This window comes from Primulina tabacum, unplaced genomic scaffold (genome assembly GCF_025594145.1).
Source record: "Primulina tabacum isolate GXHZ01 unplaced genomic scaffold, ASM2559414v2 Contig571, whole genome shotgun sequence".
NCBI classification, from domain to species: Eukaryota; Viridiplantae; Streptophyta; class Magnoliopsida; order Lamiales; family Gesneriaceae; genus Primulina; species Primulina tabacum.
In genome coordinates, this window is record NW_027459790.1 from 10,314 (window position 1) to 28,629 (window position 18,316).

The 18,316-nt window shown below is 35.0% G+C and overlaps 1 protein-coding gene and 1 pseudogene across 1 annotated transcript; both read right to left on the minus strand.

The window, feature by feature from the left end:
* Window positions 1-1,702: 1,702 nt before the first annotated feature.
* LOC142534529 (golgin candidate 6-like) lies at window positions 1,703-9,301 on the minus strand. The gene is given in 21 exon segments (XM_075641395.1): window positions 1,703-2,267; window positions 2,270-2,507; window positions 2,882-3,649; window positions 3,857-3,922; window positions 4,337-4,385; window positions 4,467-4,570; window positions 4,863-5,048; window positions 5,409-5,480; window positions 5,562-5,675; window positions 5,793-5,879; window positions 5,981-6,031; window positions 6,269-6,364; window positions 6,776-6,829; window positions 6,907-6,976; window positions 7,060-7,133; window positions 7,199-7,345; window positions 8,351-8,403; window positions 8,501-8,628; window positions 8,720-8,772; window positions 9,002-9,060; window positions 9,234-9,301. Coding segments are annotated over 20 exon segments (2,748 nt in total). The 5' UTR covers window positions 9,026-9,060; window positions 9,234-9,301; the 3' UTR covers window positions 1,703-1,953.
* Window positions 9,302-12,842: 3,541 nt separating this feature from the next.
* On the minus strand, window positions 12,843-17,171 carry LOC142534530 (homeobox protein BEL1 homolog; annotated as a pseudogene).
* Window positions 17,172-18,316: the final 1,145 nt, after the last annotated feature.

The following is an 18,316-nucleotide window of genomic DNA, read 5'->3' on the forward strand; positions in this document are numbered from 1 at the left end:
AAGCTTGAAAGCAATTTTGATACCAAACACTCAAACTTTAGTTTGTATTGATTTTATTATTTTATCTTCAAACACTCCATATTTTTTCTTCTTACCTATTTTCAAAAAATCTCTAGAATAAACATTTTAAAATAAGCAAATTTACATGAATAAGACACAAAAAGCTCAATTGACAAGACTAAAATTGCAATTTCTTCCATGTGACTATAATAAAGTTACAAGAATTGAATTCAGAAATCCAAACCGGAGGAAAATGTTTGAATATTAATAATTTCTTGGTGACATACGTAACTTTGCTAACCAAGTATCTTGAAGAGCAAAAAAAAAAGATGTAAAATAGTGGGGATTGAATGAGCAAACTAATGCATTACTTAAAGAAATTTTGAATTGCAATCATAGTTTATTGAGAATCTTCAAGAAAAATAAAGTGAAGTACGCAATATGAACTATCAAAGCTCGGTTGGAAGGGAGCTTGTAGGGCTAAGAGTATCCATTTTCACACATGCATGAACAGCCTGTTGATATGAATAAATTGCGCTCATCGGTTACAGATACTGAGAATTGGGCACACAATATTTTATGTTGAGAGCCGAATAACGTTTTTAAACTAATCAAAATGTTCGTGCAATATTACTTATTTTTTTAGTACTAAAGTTGAATTATATGCTCTTGGGGGTTGTAATAGTCACACAATCCCGAATCTTGGTCTCAGGCCTATAATATTTTAGCACCGATGATCGAAATACGCTCTCGGTATGCCTGAATATTTTAATTTGTAGCCACCAGAAGGCTATTATATATATTTTTTTATTGTCATAAATTTGATGGTTATATTCTTTAGAGAAATTGTTGTGATCGAAATAGAAAACGAAACTTGTATTTAAAATTTTGAATTCGATAGTTGTTCAAATAGATTTAATTATGTGTCCTCTTGAAGGGAATTAAAGATTTAAAAGGCAATCATTAAATATTGGTGACTTAAACTTTTATGTCGTGTTCAAGATATTGGATAAGTGGGGGTAGATTTTTCTTGATGAAATAATAGTAGTGATGACATGTAGTGTGTGTGACGCAGGAAAACACTTTCCAACTTGGATTTTTATGGATTCCCAAGTTTGATGACTAAAAGGAGGGATATGATCGAACATAATTAGGTTCTTGGCAACCATTCATTGCTATTGAATATCTGTTATTAATTATTATAGCTTTAGATCAAATGTGAAGTAGTACAAGGCCTACTCCCTGCTAGTTCGATAATTTCCTGTTAGCACCAACGCCTCACGGCCAAAATCATTGTGCTATCAATCAAACTTTATATGGTGAAATGCTGTTTTAATTGACTCTTTAAACTTGATATGATGGCATGTTTTACTCGTCACGTACCAAACAAAAACAATTTAGGGCTCCATTTGTACTAAAGGTTGGATTCGTTAATTTATAATCTAATATATATTTGACTTATTTTTTTTCAAAAAAATGTTTTTATTATATATAATATCTTGTCATATCATGTCAAATATTTATCATTTTCTTTTACTGATTGCTGGTTATTTTTAAGTTATAAAATATAATTTGTGGAAATAGAATAAAACATAATAAATAGCGTTTTCATATAGTTTTGGGATGGCTTCAGTTGTCTGCGTACATTGTCTCAATGAGTTCAAATTCTTCAATAATTTCGAAGACTTGAAGAAGGTTGATTGAGTTCCGCCCACCGGAAAATGTATAAAAACTGATTCCGAAAAAAAAAATACGTTTATGTCAAACATGGCAATTTTGGCTTTACAGAACCTTCGGCCTTGGCAAGAGATTATCAACTTCATTTTATCCGAGACCATAGATATTATCCAGCACTGTACAATAAACAAGAAATACACAATGATCGATCCAACTGTTCCAAGAATCGAGATAAAGTTTGAGTTAACGTATGAACATGAAAAATAACCGCAAAAATCAATCTTCTTCATCTTCCTCGTCGTCATCTTGGAGTCCCATATCATCTCCAATTCCTTCCAACAATTTATCTACATTCTCCCCCAACTCTAGGAGGCGTGCGCTAAGTTTTTCCACTTTGCTCTGCTCTTGCCCAAGACAGACGAGCAAATCATTAAGTTCAGCTTCGCTCTCCTTTTGAGCTTCGTCCCTCGCTTCTGCCTTTATTGCCTCAACATCTGGGACAGGCACTGCTCCACCACTCTTCAGCGCTTTTACTTCGCGTTCTAGTTGAAAGTTTGCCTGCTCCAAGCTATTGTACGCATCAGACAAGCTTTAAGATCAGATTCCATTTTACTTGCTAAATTTCGGTGTTTCGAGGACTCGGCTTCAATTCTGGCTTTCTCCGCTTTGAGGGTTTCTAGTCGTTGAAAAGACTCTTGAAGCTCCCGGCGGAGAGTGTCAATCTGAAGTCTTTCTACGCCACCACTTGTTTTATGCTCAATCTGGGATGAAACATTGCCACCTGTCTTTGCCAGGTCCTCAGCCAGAATAGAATTCCGACTCAAAAGATCCTTCACACAGGCGAAAATAACCAAGTAAGAAAGTTAGGTCACCAGGAAATAAGGGGCTTTGATACCTTCTCAACCAGGGAGACGAGATTTAACTGACCAGACCGTTGTCATAAGCGTCTTGAATCGATATATTGTGCAAGCTAGGAATACATAAAAAAAATTTTGAAAACAGAGAATCCACTGAACTAGGAGCGTATATGTAATCAGAGGTAGAAGAGATTTGGTGTACAATGGAGCGTGCATCGTAACAAAATTTTATTCTATCAAATTTGAATTTTTTTTATTTCTACTTCGTCGTCACTGCTTGCGCCACGCTGGATCCCACCTATACTGCCTTCAATAACAAAAAATCTAAACATCAAGGCGAAAAGTACCTGTATCTCGAGGCACTGCTTCTCCATAAATCTTTTTAGGCGTTGGATGTAGTCACCATCACTTTCTCCACTGCTCTGTTCCAGTTCTGCTGGTATCACTGCCACCTGGCTCTTCGGGTGACTATAGATTTCTACAATTTGTTCTCTAATCTTTGCCTCTAATTCCTTCACAAAGAAAACAAATTGAGAATCGAGCACCATCCCAAGCATGGGATGGTTCTCATTTTTCTGATCTGTAGCCTCCCTCTCGTCAACATCTTCAAAATCAGACATACTGGCAGCAGTAGATCTTGTCAGTGGTTTGCGGGGCAGAGCTGGCTTTGCGGATGTAAAAAGCAAGCTCTTCTGCATTTCATCAAACTTCAGAAAGAAAGATGTAAGCCCGTTTTTCTGACTTATGGTATCAACAATACTGAAAGCATCCCTTCCACTCTCCGTGATTTTATTGTATATTACACACTCTCCAATGAGCGCAGCAGCCAATCCCTTTACACATATAGTCGCGGTTGGATTTGAAATTAACTCAAGCAAGTACGTGAGATGCGGTCGAGAATCAAGGAAACACTGAACAGCACGTTGACAATCAGACAGCCAAATAACCAGAAGTTTTAATAGAATTGGCTGGACATATATAGACCCGGATGTGCTGGCTTTTCCATCTTTACTCTTCATGGAAGAGGCAAGGGCCAGGTACTTCACCAGACGGTGCATCAAAGGCTCTGGGCCTCCCAGTGAAGGCGTAGGTGCCTCAAGGTCAATTTGAAGGACCTGCACCAACTTCGACGTCATCATTTAAGTAAAATAACATATTCTAGACTTCCAGGTACGAGTAAGGAGGAATGCTCAACAAGTATTGTGAATGAATTTTTCAAATAGCATTCTCAATTCTGCTAAGCTTGCATTTGAAACAGTGGTTTGCTTACCAGGAAGAATAACTCATTAAAAAGAATCTAGACATGGAAATGAATTGCATACCCTCTCCTTGCAATGGACGTTATCCTTCAAAATATGAGAAAGAACACTGGCTGCCCTACAGCAAGTCTGCACAAGAACAACAAACTAATAAAATTCTGACCAGAAAATAGTTCGACATAATCGAGATGGTAAAGCTAGAGCAAGCCAAAAATGATTGGGCCCCATGTATAAACATAAACTAACCAAAACCAAATCAAAATTTTCAGAAATTTCAAGAGTAAGACCAGAACATGACAATACAAATACAAGGTGCCACAGCAGAGCTCCCCCTTCTCATTTTTCGGATTCATCAACGATTTTAATACCCCAAAATATCCAGACTAAATCGGATATTTCTTGATCAAAAACATTAATTCAAAATGATTATAAAGATGGAAGAGGTCATCTAATCCTTCTAAATAGACAAAATTATTGCGGATTTCTGGAGACAAAAAACTCAAAAACTGAAAGATATATCATTTATTAAATATATGGCATTACCTCAAGATCGCCATCACCCTCGCTCAATGTCAGACCATGGAGCAGCATGCTGCATAGAAACAAAATTTTAAAAGTATTTAAATTCGGATTGCAGGGGTGGGAATGAGCAAAAGACCTGAAACTAAATCACCTCCCAAATGACATATTGACATCCTCCTCTAGAGGAGCATGGATCATTGAGTGAGGTTGAGGAATTAAAGTGGAAGCCAACATTGTTTGACCGTCGGGATTTTTCTGTTCCAGAGTTGGCAGATCATAAAACAGAAAGAATTGCAACGGAAACATCAGAAGACACAATAAAACAAAATGAATCGTTCCAAAATTGTTGTATCACAGAATGTGAATACATTGTAAGAAAAAACAAAAAAATGAGAAATGCACATGCACATACTACTGGACATATGCACAGTTTATTCACGGAACAAAATTCCAATTCGCAGCATGGAACAATCTAGAATACACTTGTTGCACTTGCTCAAACATAAAATATTCCTCTCCAAATAAGGCTAGTGCTAGACATACAAACCTCACAAAAGCTCTTAAAAACAGAGTCAGCTGCCATGAACTCTTGCATGCTAGAAGTTCTCAAAATAATCCGGAGAATAGAATTTAGGGCAGGCTCAACTTGTGGCTCCTCTCCAAGTACTTTACTTGCAAGGGCATCACGATTCTTAGGGTGATTGATAACTAGGTCACCAATACATCTGAGTGCCTGAAAAAAGTTACAGATTCAACTGAGAACATCAGAAACTTTAGAGAAAATAAAATATGATAAACTTGACAAGATTTACGAAGAAAGAAAAGCACCACATTTGCACATTGAAAATGAAAATGGTACTGTAATTTGACCAATTAATGAGCATGTTTGTCTACTCAACCCTCAAGTTAACCAAACACAAGCAAAGTTTTTTTCCGAACAATAGTTTACATCAAGGTATATTTTCCTTATTTGCCAATGATAGAAAATGACTTATTTTTCTAAAGTATTTGGGAGAGACAGAAACAGAAATGCTCAAAAGTGTATGAATAAAGTATCAGAAAGAAATGCATTATTGTGGAACAGTTATCTTACCATACAACGAACAGCAACAGGGGCCCATTGACTCTCAACTCCCAACATCAAAAGATGATCCAACACCTTCTTCTACAGTCATTAAAGTTGTTTGTGAGAAAATAATACAATAGGAATGTAAATTTTTATATAAACTTTGAAATTATAATGAACCTGAACCAAAACAGTTTTATTGGCCATCCTGTCAGTGTCTTTTCCAGGATCAGCTTCTTGATTTCCAAGTAGGAATAAATTAATAGTGTCCAACACACTAACAAGATTTATCGTCTACTGACAACCAGTTGTTCAAAAATGGAAAAAATTTAGAAAAAGATCACATGTTAGAGAGAAACTAAATCCTAATATTGCACAAATAAAAGAACTTCTAGCACATTTTTGTTTTACCTTCTGTTGTGTGAACTTATAGGTGCTTCCTCTGAGCTTCAAAATTGAGATCAAAGAGTCAAAGCCCATTGTCTCCCTAAGCAACACCTATGCCACATTCCAATCAACTTTGAAACATTTAAGACACTGATCTAAATTTTTGCATTTATTGAGAAACAAAACGATAAACAAGTAATAATGAGCTCAACCTGATTTGAGGCATTATTTCGAAGGAGATTGTTCAACAATTCGAGACAGTCCTGTTTGTCATCAAAATGCAGAAAATATTTTAACATGAAAAGAATATAACCTAAGGTAGATAGAATTATGTACACCAATCACGTCAGATAGGAGGGTGACAAATGAAACCACATTCTTCGAAGAAAATTAAATAAACAAGTATGGAATACAGTATACAACAAGCTTAACATCCAAAAATCCTTAAATTTGTTAAATGAGAGAGCCATGACATGATCAGAGTCTCAATCGTACATCACCTGCACAACAACACCACCTTCAGAACCTCCTTCCTCTTTAATGATGCTAAAAATCTTCTCAAATGCACCTTCAAAGACCACAATTTTTTGAATTTCCTGAATAGTAAAAACTCGATAAATAGCCAGAAAAAAATAAAATAGAATTATCTGTCGATCTTTCATCCATGTATTTTCTTTATCCCACTAAGGCACAAACAAAGTCTAAATTTATTTTTTCATTTATCCTAGTATCTTATCCAAAATGTAAACATATGATTTATTTGATCTCGTGGCATACCACTCTTTGTGTTTAATGCATTCAAGTTATTATTTCACATGGGCCATGGCAACTGTCTGGACATGTACACAATCAACTGGGACATTAGCATAACAAACTCTTTAAAGTAATGGAAATAAATGCTTTTTGGTTCTGTCATAAACATCCCACCAGAAATCCTTCATAAAATTGGAGAAACAAGGAAGTACGTGAAAAGGATTTCAAATGGTTTTTCAAAGGGATACAATCACCTGAGCTTCCCGAGTCAAATATGTAAGAAGCAATAATGCTTCATTCCGTATAACCTAAAAATAAGATCTGTCAACTGGAGAACATTATGAAAGATGTTAATCAGAAATATCTAACTAGTTCAGATAGATACCTCACGATCCATGAGCATGTCCATAAGCCGAGCTACACCACGTGGAATCGTGAGAATAGCTTCCTGAAGACTGCAAATAACTCCAATGACCTACTATTTAATTTTCCTAAGAGGAGTATACATAGTATTTAAAGAATATAAACACAGTTTTACCTGTTCGGAGAATTGGTTAGAAGTGCTGTCAATAATTGCAGTGTATAATATCGCACGTAGAAATCCTCCTCGGACTGCAAAGGTACTGATAAAATGAATAAATATGTGATACAAGAACATGCTTTTTTGTAAACCTTACCAATAGACTCAGAAGAAGAGAAATGCTTTCTACTTCTCTAGATAACAGATCACTGTTCAACAAAGCAGGCTCAACCTCATTCTTCGATACTCTTGCATGTTCAACAGGACTTAAGGCACTTACAAGAGTTTCTAGAGCCCCTCGAACCTGACCATATCAATGAAAACATAAAGTATCAACGGAAATAATGAGAGATCATTGATAGGCAACAACACTGTGTCAGTCACAATCAATTCTATAGTAATAGCTGCAGTTTGTAGCAATTAATGTTTTGCATGCACACACATTGGCGTGTATCTACTTCTGAAACTCTGGCTCATGAGACACGAGGCATGAAAAACAGTTGTAATCATTTAAGGTTATATGATAACAATGCTACCACAGAACATGATACCACTTTGAACCCAGAGAAACTATTGCTGTATCAAAAATATAAAATTGCAACATGGTTGGGGGAAGTGTAATATTTAAACAAGTGCAACATATTGCTGATCAAACCTGGATTAGAAAATTCTCTTTAATTTGAAACACACGAACTGTAACTCATGAACTAGTAGATGCAGTGCTCTAAAAGGCCGCCTAGGACTGTCTAGCCGCCGCCTAGGCGTTGGACGGTTGCTCACCATCCCAATTTTTAAAAGAATTGTTCGACGTATTTTTCAATCAATTCGTATCGTATAAAAAAAAGAATATGTCATTGATTTTGAGATTGAATCCAATATTGATGAACTTTTGGAGAAATACGGAGATAAACAAAAAAAATTATATACTTAGGTAAAAAAGAAAAACCACTTAGATAGCGCCATTGATTTTGAGTTTGAATCCGATATATAAGAATTACTAAATAACTACAGAAATAAACAAAAAAAATTAAATATATAGGTAAAAAACCACCTAGGCGCATGGGGTGGCCGGGTAAGCACCTAGTTAGTAGGCGGTGGGTGGCCGCAAGCCTACCGCTTTTTAGAACACAGTTCATGTGAAAAAAATTGAAAATTCTTTCACTATAAATTACTTACTACAACAACTACATCAGCCAAAATGCCTAGACAAAGATTACAAATGGAAACTCGTCACACCAATATCAGAAGTTAAAATGATAACATTAAATTTGGGAAACAAACGAAAATTAAGATGACCGAAGCTTCCAACCATTTCTACATCATCGCGCTCCTCCTTTAAAACACTCAACATTACAGGAAAGCCTGCAACAAAATTGAGCCGAAGGAATAAATCACATCACACTAGATGAAATCAGAAGTATAAAACACAAGCTCATCTGATGAAAATGGATGAACCCACCCATTGCTCCAAAAGCTAACTGTGCAGCACGACTCTCCGCCACAACTGATTGAAGTTCAGACATGGCATTCCTTCTGTCCTCAGCCAGGACACCATTGCTAATGCGGTCAAGCAAGCGCTCAACATAACTATCAATATATGGGGCATGAATAAGATTATCAATAAATATCAGCCTAAGTACCTTATAGAACGCTTAAAAGTCAAAGCATGAAATATTACCTATCGTCATTTGAACTGGAACTGTCATTTCCAAAAACCCGCCCAACAACACCCTGAATCGAAATTAATTCAAATCAATGATACTTTCAATACATAATACACATGGACAGGGGGGGAAGCAGACATACTAAAAAGAAGAACTCAAAATGTCACGAAACCATGGACATGCATTCCAACTGGACTCCGCAAAATATGAGCTTCTAAGCAATAACTAAAATTAAAAGCTTGAGATCCAATTAAAAAAAAACCTAAGCCAAATAAATTCGCAAAACTGAAAATTACCTGGTACTTGGATACTAAATCCATCCTTTTGCACCAAAACAATCAGACAACTCGAATTACTGCAATGCTATGAACAACAGAGTATCGGATAATGCATCAAAAAGCCAACAGAATTCCAAGCTTCAAATTTGAGTGTAACCGATCCTCATATCAACAAATCCAGCAAGGATCGAAGAAACACACAGATTTAGGGTTGAATCAATGCCCTAAAGAGAGTATTTGTCATCGTTACCTGGAAGGGGATCGACGATGGTCAGGTTAATTTGAACTCCAAGGATGGGTCAACATTTCGGATTTGTGTCATATTTATGTTATTAACCATTTGGTACCTTTATTTCGTCATTAATATCAAATCAGTACCTTAACTCTTATTTTTATTTTATCTTATCTTATAAATAAAGTAATTGTAGTTTTGAAAATCATATCATAAATTTTTTTTTGGATTTTCAGATACTAAATGCCAAGAGTAAGCTTAATCCCTATTTTTTAGGGGGAAAAAAGAGATTGGAAGAAAATTTTCAATAATATAATATCTTTTACTGACTTATTCCTATATTTTAATTTAAAGATAAAAACTTCATTAAAAACTAAAATTCGATTAAAAGTAAAAATTCGAATTGTACATAATCCGCAGAGAGTTTTTTGTTTGGACTTCCTCTGTTAAGCTTATTGGACTTATTTGGGTCATCGATTGGCCCAAATTCATTTTAAATTGATAATGATGAGCCCGATACTCGATTCAAGATTCGGATAATTTACCGAGCCCGTTTCCTTTGGCATCAGCCCACAGGCATCAACATTTGACAACGAAAAAATGTTTATGTCACTGCATCAACAATTTTTTCGACTTCAACATTTGGGATGCAAATGCCATATATTTATAAGAAAAAAAAAATTAGTTTATAAGTATGAAATTTAAAATTACATAATATCGATATCAACGAAGTTTCCACGGCAAATTTCGGGAAGCAACCCAGGATGATAAATAACACAAATTATTATCCAAAACGCAGCTATATGCTGGTTATATTTAACAGAAACATTTGACGAATGAAATTAATTAATCTCCTCTAATATTCTATGTTGACGGATAAATAAAAAAAATCAATAATTGGAGTGGGATGCATGGGCCAGTACCCTAAGTGGGCTCGAGTAGATATTAATGTGGCCCATGTACAGCCCAACAAGTCAATGATTTTTATCCTTTCAACTACCCGTATTCCCCCACTCGTGTAATTGAGGCAACTGGCAAGCAAGCCACGAATTGCTTTGCAGAATTAAATAGCGTGTGATATATGCACATGCAAGCTCTTATGGCGTGAGTAGATTAGGGACTCTCGAGTAGTTTGGGAAAATTTTCATTAGGTTATTATTATTGTTGTTTTTTTTTAAATTTTGATAGTCGATATTCATAAATTTCAGTTTCGATTCTGAATATTTAAAATTTTAATCTTTTCCTCAATGGAGCGTCGTCAAGCCAGATTTGTGTCGTATCAAAAAATAACTAAGATTGTAAAAAAAAAATATATATATATATATATATATATATTGATTAAAAACAAATTGTAAAGTGCAAGGAAAAGGTAATAAATTATAAGGAAACAATCCAAAAGGAAAAAAAAAAAAGAGAAACCTTGATTTTTGGGTATTTAGTGGAAAATTTGTTTATGAAAATCATAAATAAAACGTCAGTGCTTATTTATCACGTGTTGGGCAATTGAATAAATAATGTAAACACATCAATAGGACACCCCATTAATATATTTGTCCCCTTCAGCATGACCTTTAAACCTATATTGTTATCTTCTATCCCCTCGAGCGAGCAATCAAAAATTAAAGGATATGGTCCATGATTTTTAAAGAAGAAACTAAAAGTCTTTTGTTCAGGAATTTTTTCTTTTTAAAAAAGAAACCTGGGAAAGTATTTCCAAAAAGTAAGTCTTATGTCAGACGTGTTAGGGAAAATCCATAAAACACAGAATCCATCATGCTAAATCATTAATAATTTGACTGAAAAACTTAAGTGAAAGCGTACCTGAAGCCATATTTCTGAATTCTTTAAAACCTGTCTTGATCTTCCAAATCTACGCGCTCTTTTCTTGATAGAATCCTTTAATTTCTTTTCAAAACTATTTTCTTAATAAAAGATAGAATAGGAACGTGATAACGCGAGATTTGGGGACCATGACTTATATATATAGATAATGTTTATCATTATCTTCTGATATTTTTGTTTTAGCTCATCATAAAAACAGAAATTACACTTGTATCTCTACACATTAAAGGCTCACAACCTATTAGATACACTAAAGCCCAATAATTCAAAACCTTAGTTGATCACTTTAATTTGGGCTTAACTTAATAGATAACACACAACACATAATTATTCACATATAAGCCCATATAAATAAAATTGATCGAACAAGACGGTCTCAAATATTTAAATCAATGACAAGGGTTGAACTAATCCATATAAAATTAATAACACTTTTAACATAAAAATTAATATTTTTTTCATAGATCAAGCCAGGTTGAATTTCTATCTCACTAAATTGACTCGTGAGACGATCTCGTAAGATTTTTTGTGTTCCCCAAAATATCGTGTTTTTCATGTATAACGAATAAATGTTTGACACAGCTAAAAACACCTTTACTCAATTAATTTTTTCAGTTCCACCTGATTTAGCTAAAGCTGATCTTAGCTAAAAGCTAAATCGATTTTCAGCACGATCTTATACAGTTCGAAACATAGGATGAAATTTGATATAAATTATAATATATGACTTGTTATTCCATTAATTAAGCTAAATAGACTATATATTAGGGTGGTTGAAATATCAAAATTTGGCATCGTTTTCAATTATCTTTAGCCAACGAGAAGTCGCTTAACGGTCTAATTAGTAGGGATCCCTGAAAATTTGATGATTAACGCATTATTGAGCTTTAATTATCCTCAAGTAGGCATCCGGAGAGGAGTTGCGTGGAAAACATTAAAAAATATTTTTTTTTACAATTAATCTGATATTTTAAGCCCACAAGTTGTTATTTATTATTATCAATATTTTTGGACCAATCTCCTTAATGATCAAATTAAACACAATTTCATTAAAAAAATAGTAACAAAAGGAGCTGAATTCACAATTTAAAAAAAAAATAGAAAATGGTCCTCCTGATTGTTTTTATAAACTTTTCATTCAACATTTTGTAAAATAAGTTAAGAAAGACCATATCTCTTGGAGAAATTAAAGTTCATGGTAGCAAAAACTATCCCATTGTTGACTCTTGAAAAGCAATAAAATTCTTTGGAAGAAAGTAGAGGACCACAATGATGAGATTATCATGGTTTTTTGTAACTTGTAAGATGAGAAGTCCTAACCCGAAATCGAGGGTCGATATCCTTTGCAATTTTCATGTAATCGTAGCTAAAATAACAAAAAAAAATCTTAATAATGGCCCCAACAAATTTGGAACATTAGAACCACAGAAGTTTCCATCAAGATTAGAGAGCAATTAAAAGAACAAAAAGATATTCTTACATTGACCCGTATAATTTTTGGGTTAATTACGAAATGCTTCAGTGTAGGTATTATCTTTCGTTGCAAAAGCAACCACTATCATTGATTAAAATATGAGGGTTCATGCTTGACTCCACATAATTTATTTTTTTTAGTACAATGATGATCTTTTGATTTATCGTGAGAGTAATATTGTCCTCAAGGGAAGTTGAACTAAACCCAATTTTTGTGACTAAAAAGGTTTTTATTAGATTCAATATGGTAGATTTAACGAAATTCACAATTAAATGAATGAAAAAAGCGGTATAATCCATGAAAAAATGCAAGAAACTCAAGCAGATTAATTCATTTATGGCGAACACCAAATTGCACATAAATATCATTAACCTATATAACCCAATATTTTATGTATACCACATGTTCTTGAAACACTCGGCAAAAATAACTTCACCGACAAAATACAAACTTTCTTGATTTTTTTATCCCTTTTCTAAAATTTTCTGGAAAAAGAAAACTTATCCAGCCAAATCATGCAGCAACTGTGCACCCATCAAATTCCTGTACGGCAACGTCTGGCTTTCGCTATCCAAAAGTGAGTACTGGACAGTTTGGCAATCTTCCATGTGATCTCTAGGGTAAAAGATCGAATTTTGGGACGTCGGGGAGAATGATAAACTCACCCCACCATGTTGCTGCAATCCCAATGTCAAGGACACTCCGCCTCCGCCAGCTGCGTAGCTGGGAACACAGGCGTTCTCGACATAAGAGCCGGTGGCTGCTGCATGGTGAGTGTATGATGATGAGAAGTCAAGTTCCATGGCACCATATGAGTCTCCCGCTACTCTGCCGAAAGCCTGGTTTTGCAGTTCGTTTCGGAGGGTTCTGTTCTTTTTGCCGTTGTTTTTCTCAGGATTGTTGATTATGGAAGATAGACATTCCGAATCGATTCGTACTAATTGATCCTGTGTTGGCTTTTGATCATTTTCGTTTATGGAAAGATTTTGATTCTGCAGCCTTTCGTTTTCATCAAGATTTGTAACCTCTAAAGCTCCCACTCCATCTCGCTCTTTCAGCTCTTCTAAGTACATTTCCTCCACCATGGGTTTCCATAGCCTCACTCTTGCATTGATGAACCAATTTGAAACCTGCAGTAAGACAAAATTAGTAATTTTTGAAAATTTTCTGAATTAATATTTATCATTTATCAAAGATCTGAATATTTAGAAAGTTTTATATAATAAGGCATCTTCTGGAAAATCGATTAGTATATGGAGGAGAGTATAGCGGCTACATCTTTCATGTCGCTTGGTGATTATTTGAAAAATAAGGTTTGTAATGAGTCCTAGTGTAATGACAAAAAAATAATTAAATAAAATAATCTTCATTGGATAATTTAATCTTGGTGCTTTATTTAATGAAGATACGTTTAGTTGATTGTACGTATAAATAAATTCATAGATTTAATAAAATAACTTTAGGTTAAAAAGGGACTTGCCTGGCTTCTTGAAAGGCCTGTTTGGCGGGCTAAAATATGTTTATCTACATCACTTGGATACCTGCAAAATTTCAAGAAAAATCAGCTTAGCTAGCATCCATGAAATTAATTTCGATACATTTGATGACATTTTTCTTTCATGGCATGTGAGTTTGCACTTGTTTACTTTTGAGAAGAAAGATATGAAAAACATGAGTGGATGAGAGTGAGAGGGGGAGATGGGGTCCTATGGAGGTTGAGGTAGAATCAAATCCACAAACTATAACAGAAAGATCCAAGAAAATTCCATAAAAACAAAGAAGAAATACATGGACATCGGAGCTACCTATGTACACTAATACAAAAATGAAGTGATGGAATATTCTTAATGGTGGTGAATAGAAAATAACAAATTAACCATGCACCGGCTTGCGTCTGCAAACTAATTATTTGAAACAAGAAACAAGAACCTGAGAATTCTAAAACAGAAAGTGGGATGTTTTCTTTCTGTTCGAGAATCTGTATGGAACAGTTACGCATATATAATAGGATTAACTGTAGTACTAACTTTTACAATTCACGATCTTAAATTTGAATTTGTTAAAGAAGAGTAAATTACGGGTGAAGGAAGTGCTCGAAAAGCCAAGCACGGAGAACAGAAACCGATCTTTCGGGTAGGCCTCGTTGCGGTCTCCATGGATGACTTTCCATCATGCTCATTGTTGGAATTGCCGATGTTGCCTCAAAGATTGATCAATAAATCGTAATCTTGGTGTTTCTCCTTTGCTAGTTCCTGGAGCGGCAGTATCTTTGTCTCCCATTGCCTTTTTTGTGGCCTTAATTTGGCTCACAATTCCATCTCTTAAGCATCTAAAGTGCCTCGACATAGCCCTTGAGGCCAAGGCCGAGTACACCGTGGCAGCGCCATTTCCGGCTACAGATTCGAAAGATGATACCACAGCCTTCATCTGATCACAGTAGTGCTCATACCTTTTATCCACCTATACATAAAACAGGAAAAGTGTAAAAACAAATCATAGCAAAGAGGCCAAAGTTGCAACTTTTCTTGAAGTTTAAGGTTACTTTACACCAGAGATAAAGGCCGGAAAGCTGAACAAGAGTGGATGGTTCTACAATTAAATGGAACTCCGGATTTGTCACCATGTGGGCATTAATGAAAGAGAGTCTCCATTCACGTAGTTAGTTCAGATTTAAATATCAGTTATCAAATATTGCAAAAAAATTGAAAAAAAAAATCTTTAAAGAAAGATATACACAGATATACCTCTTCCAGCATATGAAGCAACTTGGCTTTTCTTTTCTGCAACTCCAAAAGGTCAAGAGAGTAAAGTGATTGGCTTTTAATGACACTTTCATCATCATGAAAATCGCCATTTTTCTGCAACTTTTTCTTTGAATTTTCATCATTTTGCTTTGTCTCAAGATTACAAAACTCATTCAGAAGCTCCTGAGCCGGCCCCATGAACTTCGAATGCCCAAAATGGACCAACCCTGGCATCGAATCTGACTGGTTCTGAACGTTAACCGACCTAGAACTTGACGGGCCAAATCTCAGATCATCTTGTTGTCTGAGTTCAAAAGATTGAATCCCGATAGTGGAAGGATTAGATGAACTCAAAGAAAGTGAAAGACCTTGGCTTGGCCTTTCATTACCTTCACAAGGAAAAACACATCTCAAATTTGAATCATCTACCATCAATCTGTTCTGGTGGTAAGAATCTGGTGGAATATTCATTGTTATATCAGAAATCCCAGCTAAATCATGCTGGTAAAATTCACTTGAGCTGGGCTCGTTTATCACTTTCGAAGAAGATGAACTGGTGTGGTTTCCAGGCTTGTTGAAGAACCCTTTCCACAAAAACGAGCTGCTATTTTCTTGGGGCAGATTCTTCGAAGGAAACCCTATCATCTCCATTCCTGCAGTTAAATTGTAGATCTCTGAATTGGACTCAAAAGTCTGCAACTGGCTCATTACATGTTGAGGAGTCTGCATATTTGGGTTCCCACTTGAAGATGAATCAGAATAGCAATATCCAGTTGACGAACCAGCCATACAAAAGCTATATTACTGTATATGAAGATCTTGGTGATCTTCCCTTTCTTTTATTCTTCAAAACTCTTGATTCAGGCCCTTAAAAACTCCACTTGAGTCATCTGAAAAACCAATCAAGATCCAACCCACTAATAAGAAAACAAGAGTCTAACCGAAAGATCAAGAAAGCTTGAGTACACACATACTTTTGTGTTTGGAAACAGTAAGATTTCTATAAATGGAAGAGCATACTATGTTCATATGTTTAGGGTAACCATATATGGAGGTGGTGGGGGGTGAATCTTGTGTGGTGTAACAATAATAAACAACTTTAAAGAAGAGAGAAAAAGATATAGATAATGGTGGGTGAGAAGCAAAGCAAAGCAAACAAATGGGCCTCGCTTTTGTTCTTCTTTTATCAGAGATGTACGCTTAATAACCCAGCTAGAAAGGCCAAGCCTTGAAACCAAACAGAATAAGAAAAAAACACACACATCTCTCTGAACATCACAGATGGAAAAAGAAAACTCATACTTACATTAATTCATCCTCCCGTATGATTTCTTTTCCCCTCTCTCTTAAAGAAAATAGTGGGTCAATATATATATATATATATATATATATATATATATATATATATACACACACACATAAAATACAAAATAGAGTTCCCACAAGTTTATTTAATAAACTAACCCCCTAATCCACCCTTTCTTATTTAAATACCTCTGATTTAAAAAAATAACACAAGAATCAGGCTTTCAGCAAAAACCAGACTATATATTCGAAGAGGTCAAATTATCAGGTAAAAAGCGTTATCATGCACGATAGGTCAAGTTTCTTTGAAAGGTGCGATACGAATCCCCAGAACTGAAGCTAAACTATAGACGCAGCAGGCTTTTTCAGATATGGGTTATTGCTGTGACTGGTGGGGTGGGGCTAGCTAATAATCTGATCAAAATTCAATACAACAGTAAAGAAAATTTTTAGGTGCCAGAAAGATAAGAAGATGAAGAAGAGAAAGATATAAGAAAAATAATAATAATGGGAATTAGATGCCAATATTGTGTTGTGCAAAATGTTCCCTGTAATAGGGCCTGTGAGGGGCGTGATGGATGAGTGGTCCAATCTACCCCAACTCATTCTAATTAAAACCATTCTATTAAAGCCTTCCACCAATCTTTTCTCCTCTTTTTTTCTTTTCTTTCCTCTTCCTCGTCCTCTTAAATTGGGACCATCTTATTTCTTTCTTTCCTTTTAATATCTTTTAATTAATTTCTCGACTTCTACGATTATTTATGTTCTGATTTGACTAAATTATACATAAATATAATCCTTGTTAATGCAATAGGGAGTTTTCCCGTAAATCGGTCCCAGACCGTGTATAGTTATCCTTCGACTGTGTTTTTCTCTCTAAAGCACTTGTATGTATCAATTAAGCGATTTTAAAATAGCACGTATATATTTATAGTCGCCCTTCGATTAAAAAAAAAAAGACATTTAAAAACTTTTTGCATGAAAATAGTAATATATTTTTTTTAAAAAAAATCATAGATTAAGCAAGCGTGCGCCTTCAAACCGTGCATGTTCTACATTAAAACCCAATAAATATAATTAACGTACAATTAGGGTTTGGCGTTGGCTCAACATTTAACTGGAAATGATAAATGAGTTTTAATTAGACGGATTCCAAATTAAAACTCATCAGTCTGCCTAATCGCATTTACATACAAATAATTTTTACATTGTAAAAATAAATAAATTTCGATATATGTATATATATAAAAGAGAATATGTCATAGGGGGGACTATGGAGAGAATAGTGGTGGTGCGACCACGCGCAATTCACGTGCGTGGGCCTCTTTTAGAAGTTGAATTCATACACAACTTTTTTAAAATTTTGTCTTGCAAAGGGGAGGTGGTCCTGCAAACCAAAGCTTTCTCCGTCGCCTACCATTTCTCTCCTCTCCTACGTGCCCTACCCCACACACACACACACACACACACACACATGGGTGTCTGTGTGTGAGTGGAAAATTTGATATACGCGTGTGTGTGTGTGTACATGAATGTGTGAATTAGGTGTGATGATGTCAGCCCGAAAAAGCTTTGTCTTTTTATGCTTGGTAACTTTATACTACGTGGACAATAAGCACTCAGGCACCGGTCGTTGTTATCAAGCAAATGAAAAGGTTTATACATTCTTTTTTAACAAAAAAAATTTAATTTCTTTCAAAAAAACTAAACTGTATACATTAAATTAATTTATGAAC